The sequence below is a fragment of the Maylandia zebra genome, linkage group LG7 (assembly GCF_041146795.1).
Source record: "Maylandia zebra isolate NMK-2024a linkage group LG7, Mzebra_GT3a, whole genome shotgun sequence".
NCBI lineage: Eukaryota > Metazoa > Chordata > Actinopteri > Cichliformes > Cichlidae > Maylandia > Maylandia zebra.
In genome coordinates this window covers 37,990,054-38,012,627 of record NC_135173.1, presented here as the reverse complement: position 1 = coordinate 38,012,627, position 22,574 = coordinate 37,990,054, and the positions used below count along the sequence as shown (strand labels likewise).

At 41.0% G+C, this 22,574-nt stretch overlaps 1 protein-coding gene across 4 annotated transcripts in view; it reads left to right on the top strand.

Moving 5' to 3' along the window:
* Positions 1–22,574, top strand: part of rxraa (retinoid X receptor, alpha a) — a 112,429-nt gene that overhangs the window by 26,288 nt on the left and 63,567 nt on the right. For all 4 annotated transcript variants that reach the window (XM_076886326.1, XM_076886327.1, XM_076886329.1 and 1 more), the window contains exon 2: positions 2,909–3,022. In XM_076886326.1, coding sequence (XP_076742441.1) covers positions 2,909–3,022 — 114 coding nt within the window. The remainder of the gene's footprint in view (positions 1–2,908; positions 3,023–22,574) is intronic.

Sequence of the window (22,574 nt, the reverse complement as noted above, 5' to 3'; positions counted from 1 at the left end):
CAGATTGCTTTAACATTACTTTGTCTCGTGGGAACATTATTCCAGTGGATTGCTTTCAGAGTAAGGCTTTTTTTTTTTTTTTTTTTGTGGGAGGTGGGTGTTGCTGTCTCCTTAGTTTACTCCTGACTTTGGAAAAGTGCAACTTGACTGGGAGGTAGGGAGGTAGGTAGGGCTCATATGGAAATTCCTTAATGTTTAGTGACATTACTCGAAGCACTATACCATGTGTCACTGTTTGGCCTCCAGCCCCTTTCTTCAACCGGGAGTGTGTCGTGTTTTTGAAGAACTTAATTTGGCAAAGACGGGAAAAATATGGTTGAGTATGGCAGAACTATTGTGTTCCGAGATTCACTCCCTCCCCCTCTCTTGCACCCTTCTTCTCCTTCTCCATGAGTCCTGACACAGTTCCTTCTGAAGAACTACTCTTGTGTGTATGTTTGGTTAAAAAATGGTGTGGTTGATTCATTTTGATGTCCTTCTATTCAGCTTGGAAAGAAAAGAAAAGTCATGTTAATTTATTTCATAGTCTACAATAGAATATTCTTATCTGTAATTAATAATGCCATAAAAGTGATTTGAGTCACTGTGTTAGGGTGGTGATGAGATGGCTTGCACAAATATATAATCTGGTATATCATATTGAAATGATCTTAACTCATACTTGGCTTCCAAGCTAAGAGTAAAAGATTTAACTGCATTATGGTTTGGACTAATCCCATTAAATTGACAGCGCACTTACAAATCAGAACTTACACACACACACACACACACACACACACACACACACACACACACACACACACACACACACACACACACACACACACACACAGAGTCTGTTAGGGTATTGTTTTCTGAATCGCAAACATTTGATTGATCCTCATCCAAGATGCCTGTAATCTTCATGGTTCCCATAAAGCGGGGCTCGGGACTCTTTGCTGTTATTTTAAGATGACATTTTCCAACATCTGATGACAATGATATGATGCTCATTAAACAGTGAAATAAGTGATATGCGTGACACGAGAATAAACAGGCTTTATTTTAGTTTCATGTGTTCCTCTTTGCCTGTTTTATTTAATTTGTGATATTCAAGATGACCTCAGTCTGTCTCTTTGCTCTGACTGATCCAGACTTGAATTATCTTGCCAGTCCCTGAATCATCTGTAATACTAATGAATGTGTCGAATAAGAAAGCCCCACCTGCTCACATGTCCATATGATTGCACATGCACTTCCACATGGTACACCCTTAACAGCGGATGCTGTCCAAGATAAAGACAATGTTGGATAACACCTCCCACCCACTCCATGACATGTTGGTCAGTCACAGGAGCTCGTTCAGTGAGAGACTGAGATTACCGAAAAGCACCACTGAACGACACAGGAAATCATTCCTGCCTGTGGCCATCTCCCTGTACAACGCATCCACTTAACACACTGTTTGCTGCTACAACTACACATGTTTCTTTTCCAAATATTTATTTATAAGTGACTTATGTATGTATGTATGTATATATATGTATATATTGTACTATTCTTAGTTAGCGTATTGTCTGTCTTGTCTTAATGTTGGTTTAAAATGGAGCACTGTAACAAAAAATAATTTCCCCCAGGGATCAATAAAGTATTCTGATTCTGATTCTGATTCTGATAAAAGCAGGAAAAATAAATATCAGCATCTCAGACAGCTTATCATGGGGAACTAATTCAATATCTCTTTGCCTGTTTTAAATGTCATTCTCTGAGCTCATCTGGAGTGACATGTTTTTCATGGTGGTAATAAAGGAGCTTTATTGGGCTCAGACAACAGCGATGGGGAGGGCTCTTCCGCTTGCTGCTCTTGATGTTTGCAGAAAATCCAAAAGTCCTCCTAAGGAGTGAATAAAGTTTGGATTTGCAGAGGTCCTCTAATGCCAATAAGATCTGCTTGAGCTACCCTGTCAATAAAGATGGAGCGACTGCTTCTCTGCACACACAGGTTTTCCTTTTGGCTGCGTTGTAGGTGAAGCAAAATACCACTCATATTCCACTTTCAGTCCATTTATAAGAAATAATAAAAAATGGTATCATCATCAATCATAAAGGTTAGTGCTACTCAGTCTGGGACATTTTTGTAATTTGATATTAATAGATTTGTAGTTCTTTAAGCTCCATCATGAACCTCCTGTATTCTTCTCTATTTTGTTTTAAGTTCATCAAATTGAGGACTTTGGGATAGTATTAGGGTTCTATAATTCAGGACAGATTTCTCCAAACATTGCTGTTTTGAACAATCTAGATTTGTTTGTTGAGCTTTTCTTTGCTGGATGATGTCAGTGACTTGTGAGCACTTGCCTGGAGGGCATACAGCATCCTCAGTTGCCTTATTGTGCCAGATAATGGCTTCCCTATTGAAAATGACCACTGCGACCCCTGAGACAGACAGTATGACGGCCTCCTCCATCCCCTTCAGGCACCCCAACTTACTCTGGCATTTTGACCACACAGAGCTGCTAACCTTAGTGCTGTGCCCAAAAGCCTTTTGCCTTTCCACAAACCAGCCCTAGCCAGCGCTCTACAGGTTCTGTCCACTCTGTGGAGCCTTCAAGGCTGGATACAGACATACAAAACTCATGGGCAGTGAGCTGGCTCAGTGCCACAAGAGAGGTGTTTAGGGTGATGTACACCTGATTACAAATTTTATTATTAGTAACCTTTATTTAACCAGGAAAAGTCCCATTGAGCTTAAAAACCTCTTTTTCAAGGGAGTCCTGGCCAAGAGGTGACAAAGCTATACATTTTGAACAGTATGCTGGTGCTGATGGTGGCCCAATCACTGTAATGTCAAAGTTTAATCTGCTTTATCATCTTCTCCATATTCCTCCTGTCTTTTGTGTTTAATTTCTCTGTATTTCTTTCATTACAGGGTTCTTGAAGCCCCAGTGCTCTCTAGCTCCTCCGATGCAGCGAGGTCGCTCAGGTGACGCTTGTTCCTGTTTTAGTGGTGTGTGCCCCCTCCATGACCGCCGTCTATCCTCAGGTAACACCAACTTGTTAAACTTCTTGTTGATACTATGTTGCTTTGTTCTTTTGTTTGATCTTGGGGAAAATATGAGGGAATACACTGTGCAATCTAACAGGTAAGAAGTCATCTCCAAACCTGATGCACATACATGTATACGCCTCACAACCTCTGGTTTGAGGTGTGGCTCGGGGACCCTTTCAGGAGGCAGTGTTCCGTCTGGTTTTTATGATTAATGGTGTCTTTGCATGTGGAGCCCCAATGATGGACAAGTTAACAGAGGTGCTCTGAGAATGGCCCCCTTCCTCCCACCATCTCAGTCGGCCCTCTCAGACAAGCAGAGGCTGACATCAGTGGGTATTCTGAACTGAACTGTCTGGTATGTGGCTAATGAATAGGGGTCCAAACTGTGCAGAACATGTGGTTAATGCTGATACATTTATCATTCCATCCCTGAGGCTCCCTCATTCAGCATTATCAGTGCTGTTACCAGCTGAGCTGCCTGCCTTGTGACGAGAGCATGACTTGTGTGCTAGGACAAAGTCACTTCAACATACACTATAAAAAAACAAACAACCTCTGAGAACATCTGTTTGATTCTTCTGCACAAAGTAGAAGTGTTCTAAAATCGAAATCTAAAATTTTTTTATTAGTTCTGAAACAATTTTCCTAAGCAAAAACCTTTATTTTTTTAGCCTTCTGTTGTTGGAGAATACAAACATTTTCTGAAAGAAATCCGTTTCCTTTTAGAAACAAATTAGCTCAGAGTTTTGATTATTTTGTTTCATTTTGCACTGAAATGCAAATTAATCATAATTCTTTCCTGTTTTGTTTGATCCCCCCCCTTTTTTTCTTATTAAGTGCTCTCAGATGCATCTGAGGAATTCATTTATTGAGGTGGTATATTGGATTTAAAAAATAACGAGTAAATCGTATTAAACATTCGAGAACTGTTGATACGTTTTCAAAACTAGGGAAAACACCTCATGTCCAAAAACTCAAATAGTTCTATAATCAGTAAATTTGTGGGTTTTTTTTCCTTTTTAAGGATTACCAACACAATTCGAAACAAAAAGTTCAAGGCTTTGAATCATAAGTTTTGCTTAACTACAAAATCTGATCAGTCTTGTTGTACAATCTGTGCGTGATAACCAAAGATAGTATCCATGCATGTTTCTTTCAAGTCTGCATCAAAATTGCCTTTAGGACTTTCCACATTTTAAATCGTCTTATTAAATCTGACAGTGATCCAAAAGAAGAAAAGATGCAATCCAATTTAATAATAAGATTACACTAATTTTATTCATTTCTTTGTCTTGTTGTAGTTGTTACTGCAGTAAACGTTTTCCCTTGAGAATGAGACACATTGTTATCCTTGAAACACTGAAAGGGCTCAAAAGACCGGGAAATTTTGAATGGAATAATATTGTTCATGTTGTATACAAGATTTATACCTCAATGCTTGTGCAAATTGTGACCTAAGCTTTGTGGGTTTTGTTGTCCATCTGCATGCTATTCTCATATTATTGTATTTCTTAAATGATGCCATGCAATTTAGAACAAACAGTCACTTTAACTCTTGAGGGAATGCTTAGATTTTCCTCATAAGCAGTCAAGGTCACTGTCACCTCATGTCTGTCACACTCTTGTGCAAACCACGAACGCCATGGAGAGAATTTCATTACACCTGGCATAAACGTACACCATGTGCTAAAAGGTAAACGGGTTTGAATTTGGTGGTTAAAGGTCAAGGTCACTGTGACTGCACAGTGTTGGCAGTATTGAATAAATTATAGGTGAATTCTTGCAAAATTTTACACTGCTAACTATTAAAGTAGAATCTTGAAGAGATGGTATTTTATATCCAAAAATTCACTGGCCAAGTGTTCACGGAGGGAGTCTGCGTCTTGTTTTGTTTTTTAACCATAGTTTGTGTATTTATTTAAAATATTATTGGTTTTTATATTTTTTTCAAAATCAATAGTAAATCTTAACTGTCTTCTTTTCTCTTCCTGCTCTGTGAAGGGGGGAGAAAATGAGAACCCACTACCCTCTCTTTCACAGGCAAATACTTTCATATGGACAAGTTTCAGCACGATGAGGTGCACAGTTATTCTACCAACCTCGCCCCCATCTTTGTGTATTTTGCAGAGTTGTCTTGATTGATTGCAACATATTTTACTGTCAGAGTTTAATAATGAGGGTGGATGTGTTTTCCGAACAATTGGGACCATCTGGATAAGTTGTGTAGTGTCACTGAAATATGTTAAAGGTTTTACGTCTTTGTGTTGTGGCTATTTTAAGACTGGTAGGACACCAGGTTACAAGTAACATTAGATTATTTTGTCTGTGTCAGACTCAGGGGCAAATAGAGAAGAGAGGAGGAGTTAGGGGAGTGAAGTTTCTTTTCTTGTTGCTATTCTCGCATGAGTTGTTAAAGTAAATCGGTGGTGTGTTAAGCAGCCAAGAGCACTGGATACCTCCAGAGAAAGTTACCCAACTGTTAAGTCATAGCAGCAGAGGGGTGGCTAGCCGCTCTGGAGTCTAAGTTTATAGACTCTGTAATAATCTGTGGGTCTAATTATGGAATATGTTTCTATAAATTCACCAGTGCCCCTAGATTGTGTGATTGTCTTCCAATCATGATGTTCCAGCTGCCCAACTATGGCCACAATGACAAGTTGCTGTGGGGGGCGTGAGGCGTGTAGGGGTGACCAAGCAGCAGGTTTCTGGGAAGGCTTGCGAGCCTCGCCCGGGGGAGCTGTATTCAGCAGTGATCTGCTGAACTCCGGGCAGCACACTGATGTGGCTCGGCTCCGGTTTCAGTGGTTTTACATTGTTTGGGCTTTTCAAAAACAAACTTTTACTGGAAAGGGACCGTGAGAAATGTAGTATTCAAGACCTCACTTTTCCACAGGATAATGTTAGAAAAAAGGCAAAACATTTAGGGCCTCTTTTCACTTTTTTTTCTGTTGCTTTTTAATGAGAACAAGAAGTCATGATGGGATATTTTTTTTTCTGTTTTGGAAATGTGGTGCATGAGGTGAGCGAGTGTAAAAGAGAGACAGCATTGAAAACAGAGCTTTTTGAAAAAGGCCTTCACAATGCAAGCCTTGTGCTGTGATTTGGTCTGTCCTCACCAAGCTGAGCAGAGGAATGGAAAAGATTATCCGCAGGAATGTCTGGGGTGCCCTCAAACGGAGCAGGCCTCGTGACTGGCCAATGGGAGCGAGGCCTGTAGAGCGGCGGGCTAATTTTTTCCTGATGAACTCAGCTGCCTGTTCCACAATGCAGTCTGATTGCCAGGGCTGAACTCGCATATGGTCCGTGTTTGGAGGGTCCAAATGACAGGACCAATTCTGCCTGGAGAGAAAAGGGGGTGGGGATGTTGGACATAGCTGATCACGACTGGCTCCCTCTCTTGTTATTTCATTAGTTCTGGATGTGACTGATGCACCAGAAACTCAATCTTGAGTATCCGGCACTACCTGCAGAGATTAACCCTCCAGGTGTATTGTTATCTTGTGATTTCTAACTCTCTATTGATTATGTTTTAATAAGTAACAATTACACATAATACCAAGCAGCATTAGTGTTTAATGCAGCCCTGTTTCATTGCAGTGCCTCAGAATTATCTCACTGCCTCACAAATCCTGCCAATTCATTTGGAACCCGTTTTCTATTCTGAGTACATGGAAAGAGGCTTCATTATCCCTCCACTTAGAACCAGCCCAGCGTAAACTGTAGGGCTAGTGACACAGCTCCATCTCCTTGCAAGAAATATGTGTTTACTTGCTCATTGTTTTTTCTGTGTGTTGCTTTTCAGAATTAGTTCTGCAGAAATACTCCATGTGGTGGGCCTCTGGAGAGAGGCAGCATGTGTTTGTGGACCTTGTGGTCACACAGCAGGGTTTTAGAGTAGCGGTTGGAGTGGGGAAGTGGGGTTAATGTCTAGTTAAAGTGGCTCCCGGCTCCTCATATTTCCCATCGTGGGGTCCTGAAGAGGTGAGGAGGGTCATAGGGAGGGAGCTCGTTAGCCTCAGTGTGCTTCGTGCTCCCTGCTCTCTAATTGGCTGGCTGGAGTCAGTGCTGTTCCCGGCTGCTTCCTGCTAGGTCAGAAGCCAACAGGGCTAGAAGTAACTAAGCTGCAGTTTATGGGTCCTGAACCCCATTCATCGGGACAGACAAGTTATTTTTATATTTTTAATACACAAATTCGAAGAATCACAACTCATCTCATGCTAAGCCCAGTTAATTTCTGCGTGTTTTTAGTTGTATGTGGTTTACTTATAGCCAGAGCACTGGTTTTTGTCCTCACTACGATAAGAACTGCCAAACTTTAGAGTTAATTAGATGTTTGAGTTTTTGTGTGTGTGTGTGTGTGTGTGTGTGTGTGTGTGTGTGTGTGTGTGTGTGTGTGTGTGTGTGTGTGTGTGTGTGTGTGTGTGTGTGTGTGTGTGTGGATGAAATGCAATACAGCGAAAAATATCACAATGTTAAGACTAAAATATAAAGAAACTAAAAATCGCCAGATAGCTAAATAGATTCTGGTGTTAAATTTAATTCCCACGATTAACACCTTAATTAGTTGAGCCATCAGTTCCCCCATAATTGATATTTATGTATTGATTTTTGTGATAGGAGGTTTGTGTGTGTGTGTCCTCACATTTGCCCTTCATGTTCTTTTTGTATTGCTCTCTAATAATCTCTCAGCTAGTCCTTTTATCTAAGGAGGATTCACTAAATACTGTCCATCTGGTCCCATGGGATTCCCTAAAGTGACATGGCCCCTGGTGGCCAGCTGCCACAGCAGCTAGAATGCATCTGCAGAGGTGGAGGTCTCTGTGCTGGTACTGAATGCCATCTGCAGCCATCCTCGGTGGGTCACTAGAAATCAGAGTGACTAAGCCTTTGATAACTCTCTGAGCCCTTAATCCCAGAGCAGCACCATCAGAGTGAAATGCTAGCTCATTGTTACAGCTCAGACCCATTGGTGAGTGAAAAGAGTGGGCAGCCGTGGACATGGGGGATGGACAGAAGTTGTCATATCGTCGCTGTGGTGCGGTCATTATCATCTCCACAGTGGAAATATGGGTGCTGGAGTTGAGGACTGGGAGTTGAACTTGAATAATTACCTGAGCTCAGATTCTCAAAGGCTCTGAGTTTAAATTTAAATCTTGGTTGTGCACTGGAAGCAGCATTTAAATGTAAATTATCAGGAGTACAGAATAATTGAATGCCTAATTAATCTTACAGTGGAATACAAATTATCCATTGCCCCCCCCCCCCCTTTAAAAACAGTGAGGAGTTCAGCAGAAAGCACTTGGTTTTTTTTTTTATTTACTGCTGCGTTATATTTAGACTATAGATAATATATTCTCTCAGAGACAGTTTACGTAGATAAGGTGAAACTTCATCCTGCCAGCTGTCCTTGGAATTTATTTTGACCCCTTGAGTGAGAGTAACAGTACAGTATGTGAGGCTTTGCATCTGCATGAAAAAAATGGAGGAAAAAAAAATAAACCCTGCATTTTTTATTAACTTCAATTAAACATGAATAAGCAAGTTCTCATTCTTGAGGCCCCATGTTGCCTAACACAGAACAGTATGTTAATGACAGCCAAGCACGTCGGTTTCTTCTGGAATATATGGGCAAATTAACCAATGGCATGAATATAAATGAATGCGTGCATCTTGACCCAGATATCTCACTCCTGATTGTATCTCTGCTATGGCTAGCTGATAGAAACATCTGAATCAGCCTGCAGTGCAGCTTTTCTGGATCCTTGAGCGTGATCCAAAGTGCCCTGTTTATATTAGACAGGCTGACTAAGTGTTGAGGGGCACTGGCCTCATCTAACCATGCACAAACATCAAAGCACCAAGATACAAGAAAATTGCATGTGTCATTTACAAAAGGACACTTAGCCATTATTTACTGTACTATACTCTTCAAAAAATCAGTGAGAATTGTGTTCTTTATGTGCAGAATAATATGCTACAGGCTTGGATAAATCATGCAAGTACAATGGACAAAAATATTTACTCCCAGTGGAAAAAAGCCATGTTTGATAGATAACCATAATAAACAATGAGAGTGAAAAGACATGATTTTGAGAAATACCATCTGTTGTGGCGCCTGTTTTGTTTTTTCTCTGTTTTCTAAGATGATGAAGAATCTTGAAAGCTACCATTTAGCATCTGGATGAACATAAGATATTTGGATGAGGCCAGACAGAAGGAAGAGGTCAAAAGTCTTATTTTTTCTCTGGGCCATGGTTTCCCTGTTCCTATCCTTCGCTTGCAACATCCAGCATGGCTTAAGTCACGATTGAAAGTAACAAGAATGCAGAAGCGTTTAATAACCTGTAATGTATCTTTGCAGTTTCAATGTAGAGTTTGACTTTGTGGAGGTAGACATTCTCATTTTGTCTGTTTTGTCTATTACAAACATCTCCATCATAAACAAAAATGAGATCCAGCATAATGTTACAGCAGACTTATTCACTTCTTGTTTGTTCACTGGCCTGTTTGTCAACAAGGTGGTGAGGGAGCTCAGGTGTCCTTTCAGAGTGCACTTGGGGCTCAGTGCTGTCAGGGGCAGTTCTAGCCATTCCTCTGCTCACTATGGTCAGTTGCTTCTGTCCTTGTCAATGGGATTTTGGAAAGGCAGTGGCAGCGACAGATCATCCCACTCTGTGCGCCCCCCCCCCCCCCCCCCCCCCCCCTCCACCCCCAGAGGAGGATAAACAGAGGGGAGAGAAAGGGAAACGGACAGTCAGGGTTGTTGGGGGAGAGAAAGCGAGGGGTAAGGAGTTAGCAGGAGAGAGAGGACGGGGGAGATGACTGTTGGTATTTTGATGCTAAAGTGATTCGACATGCTTGGCATTATAGCTGGCTTGGTGGTGGGGGAAGGGAGAGGCAGTGGAAACGAACACTTGTATCCGAATGTCAATGAAGCCGATCTCATGAAGTGGAAGGTCAAAAATGTATCACTTGCCACCTCACCTCGTGCAGGCTCCGCCCTTGGACTCCTGCAAAGGGCAAAACAAGAATTGATGGGTGTAGGTTAGAGAACGAAAGGCCAGAGAGGTCTGTAAAAAAATGTCTGTTTGTATGTGTGTGTATGAGGATGGTGGGTGGAGGCAGGGTGGCAGAACTCTGATATCTCAATGTCACATGTCCCCCACTGCACAGCAACAGGCCCATCCGAGTGTGCTAATGCAGGCCAGCACATGCTGGGATGTGAAAGGTGGAGGGAGAAGTGTTTGCAATCCTCCGTGCTTTCTCCACAGAGAGCCACTTCCTGAGGTGCATGGAGAAAGCAATTGACGGAGTGATGGTAATGCAGTGCCTAATGGAAATGTCTTGTTGGGACATGGTGTTGGTCTGAGAAGCTGGTGGCCCTCTAGGAACTGGCTTTAGCAGCACTAAAGCTTTAGCCCCTGTTTTGCCAAACAAACAGAACAACAACTGAGGTGACGTCTCATGAAGACCATGGTAATTGGTTTGATTATGAGCAAAATCAAAGTATTAAAGCTAGATTATTACAATTAACATCCCAGTTCCATCCCTCAGTTATGTACTCAGCAGAGACTAGAAGAGCAGGAACATAATCATGCATGTTGTAAACACTCAAACACTTTGGTCAGATTACTCAATCATTGTGGTTGATGGCTCAACAAGCAAGCTGGTGGACTTTGTGCACCTAAAATGCCATAAATTCAATTAACAGCCATACTCTTACCCACTGTCTTTGGGCTCTGAGTGCTGGGCAGACCTGGGGCATTGTTGCAGAAAGTTGACCTTTGGTGTCTGCCCGTGCAGACGGGTCAGTCAATGTGACTGTGATGGAGTAGGGACAGCGCACCAAACGCCATGGGGGCATTGTGTCCAAAAGTCCATTACAGTCACTGACAATGAGCTAATCGACTGGTGTAGTTGTGCAGCAGTGGTGGCATGACTTTATACAGAGGACGGGTAAAGGAAGAGTCATATTAAGAGCTGGTGGCAGAGTCGGTGAAAGATTGCAGAGTGAGAGTTTAAACTTGATGGTTTAGCATTGACACACCATCGGATGTTATTTATCAGATGGTTTTGCTGTGCGGTTCAGTAAGCCAGACCTTTATGAATCACTATAACAAGTTCACAAACATGTGGGGAGATTGAAAGGGGCAAGCTAAAGCAGTGCAATGAGATCAATTAAAATGGGTAATGTTTAAAAAATGCAGCAGATCCAAAACAAGTGCCACGTGCTCATAGGTGCCTGTGTTTGATTTAGAGTAGTGGAGAAAAGAATGAGGTCATTCATTAAACAGAAATTGGAAACAGTCACTGGTCCAGTCTTCTCTGTAATATTGTTTTGTGTTTTTTAGGGGCATAGGGAGGTGGGGTTTGGGTGGGTAGTCAAAACAAGACAAGGCATATTAAGGCAATCATTGTAAGTTCTGCTGTTTTGTTTTTCTCCTTTTCTGACACTTAATATGTGTCACGGGTGTCATATCACATCTTATCCTCTCATGGTTGAAGTAAGAAGGAGTTAATCATTTACACAAGTTTTGCGCTAGATATTATGAAATAATCTAGAAGACATGGGGCATTTAGTGGCCATCTATTAATGCTGGTCAAGTTAAGAGCTCCTCAGCATCAGAACAAGAGCTTAGTGCCAGAAAGAAAAGCACTGCAGGCCTAATGCTTTGCTTTTTCCAGGATCAGTCGCTGTATAGCTATGGGTGTCTTTGCGTGCTTGTATTTATGTCTCTGGACTCAAATGTGCATGTACACCTGCATTGATGTGCTGATGTACTGTATCTATTGTATTTACAATGTTGTGTTCCTTTCATCTCTTTGCCAGCTGTGGCAGATTGCATTTTAGATTTAGCGTGTACCATTCAGGGGAGTGATTAGAACGAGCTGAGCCCTCACATTATTTAACCCCAACTGTCCACTCCCAATACCCCACCGCATCCGAAATGACTTGTTTGGTTGCCTTGCTGTGATTTGGTTTTCACCCTTCTATGTGAAGTGTTCATCGGGATGCGATTTTATAGGACATCTATGTCAAAGGCAAAATGAGCGGCAGCAGCTGCCTGTAACCCAAGCTGATAATGAGCGTGTATTTGTGTTTATTTAACACCCTCCCCGCCATCTGTTCCATGTATTGTGATACACAGACGGGGCACGTGTGTGTGAGCCTGGTGATTACACAACAGCCGGGCTAGTTTTGTGGTGGCACTGTCTCATCCGACACCATTATTCAGACTTCGCTCAGTGGCACGACGCGCAAATCGAAACAAGACAACCAAACAGACTATTGAGTGTCAAAAACACATGTATCAAAAGAGAGAGACACAGAAAAGCTGCACACAGAATGTAAGTTTTATACTGGTGTGCGCGCGGATGCATACACCAGCATAAACACTTGGAGATGTGCTGAATGTGAGCTGAAGTATCTATAGACATCATTATGTTTAATACAACAACAGCTTGCTGTGCTTTCTGGCCTCCATCTGCCTTGCCAGAGGTCACAAGGGTTAAAGGAGCATTTAGACCTCATGGAAAAACAAACAGGTCTATTATCACCAGTTTTGTTTTGCTGTTATTCAAGCATTTTTGCTTCTGACTACCTGTCCACATAATGGTTATTTTTGAATGCAACACAATTAGTATGTGGGAGTGCAAAAATTAATGCCTAACCACAGCAGTCCTGCAGGTTACATAATGAGCACAACCCTATTCTCTGAGCAGCATGCTAAAAAGTGTATTTAACAGTTTTACAGCACTTTGTTATCTCACTGCATGAATTAGGACTTAAGATACTGATATTATCTGAAGAAAGTATGAGAGGTTAACTTTGACCTGCTCTCGGTGTTGTGAAACTGTGTTATTGATCTTGTATTTCCCAGAATATGACCTAATATTTGTCACAAAACCTTATGCAACCTGTAGATATATACTCCCTTTTACTTATACTGTCTTGTTTACAAAAAGATTTCTGACATGTTCTGTACTTTCACAAAAGCAGATTTCACATATACTGTACGTTACTTTTAAAAGTAAGCGCAGGGTTCTGTGAAATGAGGGTTAATATCTAACTTTAGAACATGTTACATTATTTAAATATGATCATTGGCAAGTTCTGTTAGTAAAAAATTAATTTTAAAAAATTTAAAAAAGGATCATAGTCTAAAATCAACATCAGGGCGATCATGTCTGACATCATGTTTGCAGTGGTTGCAGAGTTTGTTTTTTTACTTCATGTTTGATCCACTACACTAAGGGTAAATAAAAAATAAAAGGAAGTTTTTCTGTTTAAAATTTTAATCGTCAGGTCCAAAACAAGATTACTGACCTTACTGTGTATTGTTGCTCAGAACTGCAACAGTGTATTGTTGAAGGCAGGAAACACAATGAACAGGTTGCTAATCCATCATGGGGCTACCTTATTGCTTTTATTAGATACTAGTTATATCAGGGCGTACTAAAATCAATTTTGAACAACAACCCCTGAAGACTGATGTATGGTAGTGTTTATACACAATTGCAAATTTGCTGGTGTCAACATAACAAAGAATTCAAAAAGACGCAAAAAAAATACTTTTGCCTTGTAAAGTTAAAAAAAAACATGCTAAAGATGGAATTCTTCTGACATGAGCAAATAATCTGTTATGGCTTTCCAGGTGTTTTCTGTAGCTCTGGATCATTACGTCAGACATCAACAGGATCTTAAGACAAAAACAGCAGCAGCAGTAAAATAAAGCAGTAAAATATAATTTTTTTTCAATTTCAATTCAATTCAATTTTATTTATATAGCGCCAAATCACAACACGATTCAAAGCGCTTTATATTATTAGGTAGACCCTACAATAATACATACAGAAAAAACCCCAACAATCATAGGACCACCTATGAGCAAGCACTTTGGCGACAGTGGGAAGGAAAAACTCCCTTTTAACAGGAAGAAACCTCCAGCAGAACCAGGCTCAGGGAGGGGCGGCCATCTGCTGCGACCGGTTGGGGTGAGAGAAAGAAGACAGGATAAAGACATGCTGTGGAAGAGAGACAGAGGTTAATAACAGATATGATTCAATGCAGAGAGGTCTATTAATACATAGTGAGTGAGTAAGGTGACTGAAAAGGAAGAACTCAATGCATCATGGGAATCCCCCGGCAGCCTACGTCTATTGCAGCATAACTAAGGGAGGATTCAGGGTCACCTGGTCCAGCCCTAACTATATGCTTTAGCAAAGAGGAAAGTTTTAAGCCTAATCTTAAAAGTAGAGATAGTGTCTGTCTCCTGAATCCAAACTGGAAGCTGGTTCCACAGAAGAGGGGCCTGAAAACTGAAGGCTCTCCCTCCCATTCTACTTTTAAATACTCTAGGAACAACAAGTAGACCTGCAGAGCGAGAGCGAAGTGCTCTAATAGGGTGATATGGTACTACAAGGTCATTAAGATAAGATGGGGCCTGATTATTTAAGACCTTGTATGTGAGGAGCAGGATTTTGAATTCAATTCTGGATTTAACAGGAAGCCAATGAAGGGAAGCCAAAACAGGAGAAATATGCTCTCTCTTTCTAGTCCCTGTCAGGACTCTTGCTGCAGCATTTTGGATTAACTGAAGGCTTTTCAGGGAGTTTTCAGGACTTCCTGATAATAATGAATTGCAGTAGTCCATATTAGGACATGCGCAACCACATACTATCTGCTAACATGTATTTGTTAGTGGATAAGTGGATTTCCAAGGAATTGTCACTGATTAGAGTGAATTTAAAGATTGACAAGAAAACATATCAGTGCTCCAAGAAATATTCAAAATGTCCAGTAAGTATGGATGATGTAAAAACTCCACTGCTGCTTTTATTGGGTGTGCCATATCAAATATTGAAAGATGCCAGGAAAATTTCACATAGCACAGCATGCAGTGAGGCGGACCATCATCTGGATTATTGGCAAAAAAGATTTTACTAAGTAAATGGGGAAAACCCATTTCCCGCACAGATGAAACAACAGTCATGGCCTGCCTGCATTTGTATAGCGCTTTTCTAGTCCATAGGACCCCAAAGCGCTTTACACTACATTCAGTCATTCACCCATTCACACACACATTCACACACTGGCGATAGCAAGCTACATTGTAGCCACAGCTGCCCTGGGGCGCACTGACAGAGGCGAGGCTGCCGGACACAGGCGCCACCGGGCCCTCTGACCACCACCAGTAGGCAAACACGGGGTTAGTATCTTGCCCAAGGATATTTGGCATGCAGCCAGGAGGCAGCCTGGGATCCAACCACCGACCTTCTGATTAGTGGCTGACCTGCTCTGCCACCTGAGCTACAGCCACCCAGTCATGGTGGGATGGGAGGTGAGGCTCTTGCTAATATCATCTGTTGGTGTAGTAATTATTAAAATTCAGTAAATGTGGAGTCTAACATGCAAAACAGGTCTACATGAAGGTGTGTGTATATGACATATTTTCTATTCAGCTGAAGCCCTGTAATGGGAAACATATATATTTATCAAAATGTGATAAAAAATAATCTGTGAAGAAATTTGAATCAATGTATTTTTATTCGCTATCTTCTTGTGGATATAATTATTATATTTATGAAGCAATCATAATTTATCAAGCAATATTTGTTCATATGGCTCAGCTAAGATGAAACTGAAGTTCTTCTGTGTTTACCCACCCTGCAGTCTTTTTAGTTGTGCAAATATATACATAAAGAAAGGTGGAGGAAAATACTTTCAGTCTCTACTTGAACCTACATCCTTACTCCCCCCCCCCTCTTCTTTCCATCTCGCTTCCTCTCCTTCCCCGTTTCTTTCCTCTGCCTCTTTTTCTCCATATGATTAGTCCTGAATCATGTTCCAGTGGATGTACTTCTCGGCCAACTAAACTAATAAATACGCTCTACATGATTGATCCTTCTGCCTGTCCTGTTTACATAGTGTGCGCTCCCCTGCGCCAAGAGGCGTTGACCTTTCACACACAGGGCAGCTCACCCTCTTTATCTCGCATCATTGTGCAGCTGATGAGTAGATTGCAGCCAATCAGGTGGGAAGGTTTCGCTTACTATAGCAGAGGAACACACTCAGATCTGCCCGAGTGGGGATGACAGGGGGAAGATGGGATGTTTTCCTCCTCTGTTCACAAAGGAATACTTTCACTGCCCCTGGCAGAAGGCTTCTTTATTAAAGGGACCAGATGTGGCAGACAGCAGTGTGTTGTAATGTAGCCACTGTGTCATGAATCAACTGCTCTGTTGATCTTGTGACCAGCCGTGCCCCCCGGTAAACTCCAGAGTTTAAAGGTTGTCTCTCAAGCTTGTCTCTAATCTGCACTCCAAAAGAGAGGAGAGGTCTAAATTGGCCCTCCGTTGGCATTACACTGGATGTACATTTCTGGGCTCATGTTTGACATTTTCTGGTACTAGCTCACCAGCTGTGAAGGGTTTCATGTTTTTCAAATTGTTGTCTGTTTCCAGCTGTCACCTTAGCTTATTATGGGTATTTTGCACAGCTTTATAGTATGAGGAAGTAGTCAATGACAGTTATTGTTCTTTGAAAATTTGACCCAAAGAGCCCCTTTTTCCCCTCCTTGAAGGAGTGTTAACAGAGAAATAGAATAGCAGTGATACATAGCTCAAATAATGGAAGATCAGTGACACTTCAAACTGTCAAAGTTCTCTGAACTTTGACACAAGCGATTGAAGCAACAACCAGTGGGAGCTAAGTATACTGTTGATTGACATATGACAGAGTAAGGAAGGTTACCTACACAGAAATGTCTGTTATAGCAGCTGTTAGCGGCAAAGTGATACTTGACGGTGGAAAAAGCCTTACATGTGGAGAAGGTAGGCGCACAGTGTTTATTAGACCTGCAGTTCTATGAAACCATTGTAGAAAAAATCTGCTTTCCCTTTCCCACCTCTGCTTTCTCATCTCTGGTTTCCCATCATGGCATCAGCTATTCTTCTGACACCACCCAGCCCCCCCAACATTTGACCTGGTGACAAAAGGAGCCTGTCCTTTTCATCTACTTTTAATCTTATCCTCAGTATTAATATGACTACTTTGGACCTTTGCTGCTTTGAGCGGAGGTGACCCTCTGCCAGCAGCCAGTCCATTCACATACATATTTGAAGAATGTTTCTGTTTCTTTATTTTTCCTTCTAGCAATCTCCCTAAGGTATGGAGGAAATGGAAAGACTGAGAAGAGCAAAAAAAGAAAGTGAGGGAGAAAGAGAGAGCGGAGATATTCTAGGGGGGATTGTGGGAACCCACTGATAAAGGCGTGCATCTTAATCCATCCTAAGGCCTGTCTTATGCTGTGCTATAAGCTTTTATGTGATCATTAGGAGTGTGTGCCCTCACTCACATCCACATGCATGCTTTAGGTATAAGTGTGTGTATGTGGCTTTGCATATTTGATATGTTAATGTTCACTGATGCTGTGGTAAAGTCTTTTTGAATCTTGTATATCAAGGCTCCTCGAGATCCTTACAGTAGATGTCTTCTATAGAAACATGGCACACCCACTCGTTTTCACAACAAGGTAACAGTACTACAAGTAGAGTGCATAATGACTTGTTTTATAGCATATGAGTATATTAAAAGTACTAATTAATGCTCTGCAATTCCTCTGTAATGCTTTGCACTAGGTAGGGATTTTCTGTGTGTGTGTCTCTCTCTCTGAGGTTATGCCTTGAGCTCCCTTGTTCCTCCTTGAGCTTTAGTGGAATTTGGCTGATGTGCGCCGAGGGGAGGAGAGGAAGGAGGTGCTCATCTTGTTTCAGTGCTTTATGAGTCTGACGTGTTCGTCTGTAATTGCAGTTATGGGTGATTAAACTCTCAATGCCCCTCAGGATCCACAGCCAGCTATCAATCAGCGTAGGGCCGAGCTGCACAGCACTCAGATTGGTTCCTCTGTCTGTCTGTCAGATATCCTGCTTCATGCCGCTCTGTAACATAGCCGTATAGCGGAGCTGCAGTTTGCTATTTTCAAAATAGGCAAACACATGTTGCATTTTGAGTTTAATTAAGTGATTGTCAGAAAAGGGGAATGACCTGCAACTTTTCCATGAGGTGTCATCCTCCCTTGTTTATATTTTTCTGTTTAACAAAGCTGAGGCTTAACAAGCCTTAAGATAAGTCGGTTTGTGAATTCTTGACTTTACAGGTCACTTGCCAAGCAAAGTAGCCACTTAAAGGTTAAAAATTGTAAACATTTTCGAATGTATTTTTAGTAGTTACATAAATACATATGTCATGTGCGAATAAAATTCCATTGAATAAATTGAGTGATTAATTATTGTTTTTGCTCTTTTTTAATATCCTCCTCATCTATGTGTTTCAGATACTTGCTGAAGCATATATGCGAGGCACATCATCTTTTATAGTTTAACTCTAAAAGCCGATGTGTGTGGGTGGGTGTACGTGGGGCTTTTGAAATTAATAATCTGTTGATGGCTTCATGGTTTCTTTTATGTTTATGTATTCATACCCATGCTGTCATGCATGGCAAATCATTGCAGTGTGTTTGCATGTGTGGTAACATATTTATGACTTAAAACAATTGGTGGGTAGATAAGGGGATCAGGGGGGTTGGAACTTAGGCCTGCTACTTGCTCGTCTAATTGGTGAGTGTTTGCATCTGTGTGTGTTTATGAAAAATGTGCAACTTATCTACAGAGGCAATATACAACCGCGGGAGTCTTGTCCTCCTCACTATCCTCCTCTGACACTCCAATGGCAAGAGGACAGCATTTTCTCAGCTGAGAGAAGATGGCAGCCAGGCATCTGAACATTCCCTATCGCAAGGATTTGAGTCCAAGCAAAACACTTCAGTATGTGTGTGGTAAAGAGGAGTGTGCCTGTTTGTGCAAGTTATCTGCCAGTGGCCTCCTCCCATTAGTTTGCTGATTTGGTTGAGCCCTTGTCTTCTGTTGAAGGTTGTGTGTTTTCATTTCTTTGTCTCCTCCTCTGTGTTGTACTTCTGGATGCAACAAGGATAAAGAAAAGAGTAATTCACACCCTCGTTGCCTTAAGGATCCTTGTTAGATATGGCAGAGTGACCTCACAGTGGAGGTGCCAAGAGGGCAGGAAAAATAATTTTCTCAAAGCAAAGGCAGAAATATGAAGAAAAGAAAATAGATTGAAGTGAAGAAATGACTCCTCTTGCACCACATCTAAAGCCTTTGGCTAGACTGGAGCATCTGTCTGGGTAAAGGGCGAAGTCTGTAGAAGTTACATACTGATTCATTTGTGAAAGCCCACATGGACACTAAACAGTATGAATACACTAAGACCTCATACACAGTGCCATTTTATTTTTTGCGTACTTGTCACACTAACATGTTTTAGATAATCAAACAGATTTTAGTATTAGGAAATGATGACCTGAGTAAATACAAAATGAGATTTTAAATGACAATTTCCTTTATTAAAGGAAAAAAGCTCCAAATTTGAAATTGAAACGCAATTGCCGCTATTGTTAAATCAAAGCTAACCACATTTGTCACAGACGTGTTGATTCAAGAAATCACGTACACGTAGGAACCTGTCTGGTAAAAAAGCGACACATTATGCCACGAGCTAAAGAAATCCAAAAACAGGTAAGCAACAAAGTCATTGGCATTTGTCAGTCTGGATATTTCTGGGACTCCAGCAAACTACAGCGAGAGCCGTTATCTACAAATGGAGAACAGTGGTGAACCTTCCTATGAGTGGCCAGCCTACAAAAGAATGTCTCAATGGTCACAAAAGAACCCAGAACAACATCTAAAAAAAGTGAAGGTCTCACTTGCCTCAGTTAAAGTCAGAATTCATGGTTTAATAATTAGAGATTCTGCAAAAATGCCCCCCCCCCCCCCCCCCCCCCCCCCCCCCCAAAAAAAACAAACAAACAAAAAAAACACTGCTGGATTCTGATAATTCTTGAAATTAAGAAGAGGTAAAAAAAAAAAAAGAAAAAGAAAATGTTAATTGGTGGTTCCCATCAAGATGTAAAAATATTCTATCGACGACGAGACTTTTTATTCCCGTTACATCTGGTGTAAAGCTGACACAGCATTTCATTAAAAGCACTGTATCAAACATGTACCTGAATGATTTGCTGCAACACACCAGCAAGTATACCTCTGAATCACTAAAAGAAACAACAACCCCAAAACAAATGAAGGTTTCAGAGTGGTGCTAGAAAAACTTCCAATATGGTTGAATTAAAACAATTGTACAAAGAGTGGGATGAAATTCCTCCACAGCAATGTGAAAGACTAATTGTCTGTTATCCCAAATGCTTGATTGCAGTTCTTGCTGCCAAAGCAGGCACATCCAGTTAGGTTTAGGGGGCAATTGTTTTCTCATTTATAGAGACCAGATTGGTCCTGCGACTGACTGATGACTCCACCCCACTGTTTGCATGGATTTAAAAAAGAAGGAAAAAAATTAGGAAGGGACAAATACTTTTCGCAGTACTACAGACTTGGTGTATAAGTGAGTATTTAAATTTTGTTTAATAAAAATAAGAAAAAATTGTAAGTGATCGGGTTGAGTGGTATGTTAAAAGCTTCCAGTCAGCTAATGTTGGTCCATCAACCGGTAATTCCCAGTGTATTTGCCTACAGCTAATGTATTTATCCTGTTAACCCTAGAATGCTGGATTGTTATCTCAATGTGAGCATTGCTTCTGCATCTTATGAAGGCTTGAAGTATTCTTTTAAATGTTTTTTTTTTTATTTTTTATATATTGCAATTTGTGTTTTTGAGTCTATCAGTTTACTTTGGCTTTTCAGTGGGCAAAGGGGGGAAAAAGCCCTTTAAGTTGGTGGAAAAACCCGAGCTGAAGCCTCTTTTGAAAGTTTTGCTGGGCAGCATGTGTTTGTTGGCAGACTGCCAGTGAAAATGCAAGAGAGGGGAAGTCAGCAGACTGGCTGTCTTCTGTTCACTGTTGTTCAGATTGACTCTGTCAGGCTGGCCTTTGAGGCCTGTAATCCAGGTGGTCTGTTCTTTGCGGCGCCCGCTTCCCTCCTCATCCTCCCTCTCTCCCTTCACCTCCGCTGCCCCATGCCCACAAACACGCCTGGCATCAGCGGCTTCCTCTCTGTGCAGTGGTGTCTTTCTTCCACCAATCACATGGCTCTGCAGTTATGGGCACATTGGTGTAAGCCAATGAACGACACCTGTTTTTCTCAGGAGTGGTTCTACATGCCAGTCATAACACCCACTTTATTTGGCCTCTGTCACAAAGCCAATCTCAACACGTAATTCACGGGCATCCAGGCCATGAGAGGCACAGGCAAGAAGAAATATGGATTTTAGCGATGGGGAAAAGACTTTCTCGAAAATTACTTTCCCAGCACAAATGTCACAGAGAATCTGTGCTGCATCATTGCATCATCGGAAAAAAGTATCATGCAGTAAAGGAACCTTTTGATAGGACTGAGGGATCATTGTTCGGTGGTAAGAGTGGAAGAATGACTCATTTTCTGCCTGAAAGCCTGAAAACTTTTCCCATGTTTCTGTGTACACCTGAGACTAGTCGAAGGGATCACATGTTTTAGCTTTTCCAACATGTATATGTTTTATTTTATTACAAAGATTTTCCTCTTTCAAGCCTGGTTAAAAAACATATAGTAACTGTCACTTAAGAGCTGCTGCGGTGTTGTTAGTCGATGCCATTCAGATTTCTTTGCACTGGCCAAACGCAAACAAATTCCTGATAGTGAAGCTTTTTCAAAGCTTTGAAAAAGTCTTTGTGCTTCACCAAATAGCTTGTTATAAGGGTTTATTGTCTGTCATTGTAATTTTTTCTTAAGGTCAAGATTATGTATCAGATATCCGCTTTTACACAGTAACTTTTTTTTTCTTTTCAATAACGTTAAACGAAAGCAACCTGTGAATTTATGTGGTAAGTTTAACCTGGCTCTTCAGCCTTCAGTTTATAAAACTGTACTAAAACCTCACTTTAATAATACAAGTATTAAAGAAAACATATAAAGTGTATTTCTTTACCAAAATGGAGAAAAAACATTTGCATTAAAAAAACGATCCTTTTTTGTGCTTAAACTGTTGATTAAATATCTGACGCCATTGTAACCAACTCAATCTCAAACAAGACTTAATTTGAACAGGCTGCTTGATGGAGGTCATGGTTCACTAATGTTATGTTTATAGGTTACAATTGAAAAGCAGGGCTGTGAATCTGTTGGAAATAAAGAAGCACTTGCAATTGTATACAAGCATTATTGGAGGTGCTTTAGCTTAACTCCCCTTAAATTTGGCTGGTCTTTGGCTTTTTCATCAACATTACACATTTTTTTGGTGTTGGGCTGCATTTTTTTTTTTTTTACATTCTTCCTTGAAAGCCACAATCTTCTGGACTTTCCAAGAATGATGTATAGGAAGGCAGAGAAATAACAACCTGGACCAAAATAAATATTCAATGGTGATTTTATATCTTGTGATTTTGATTTGAAAAGAATTCGGCTAGACTATGGTATAGCAATTGAAATATGCAACAATATATTTTTGGGGCTGTTGTGGATGACAAATAAATCTTCAGTGACC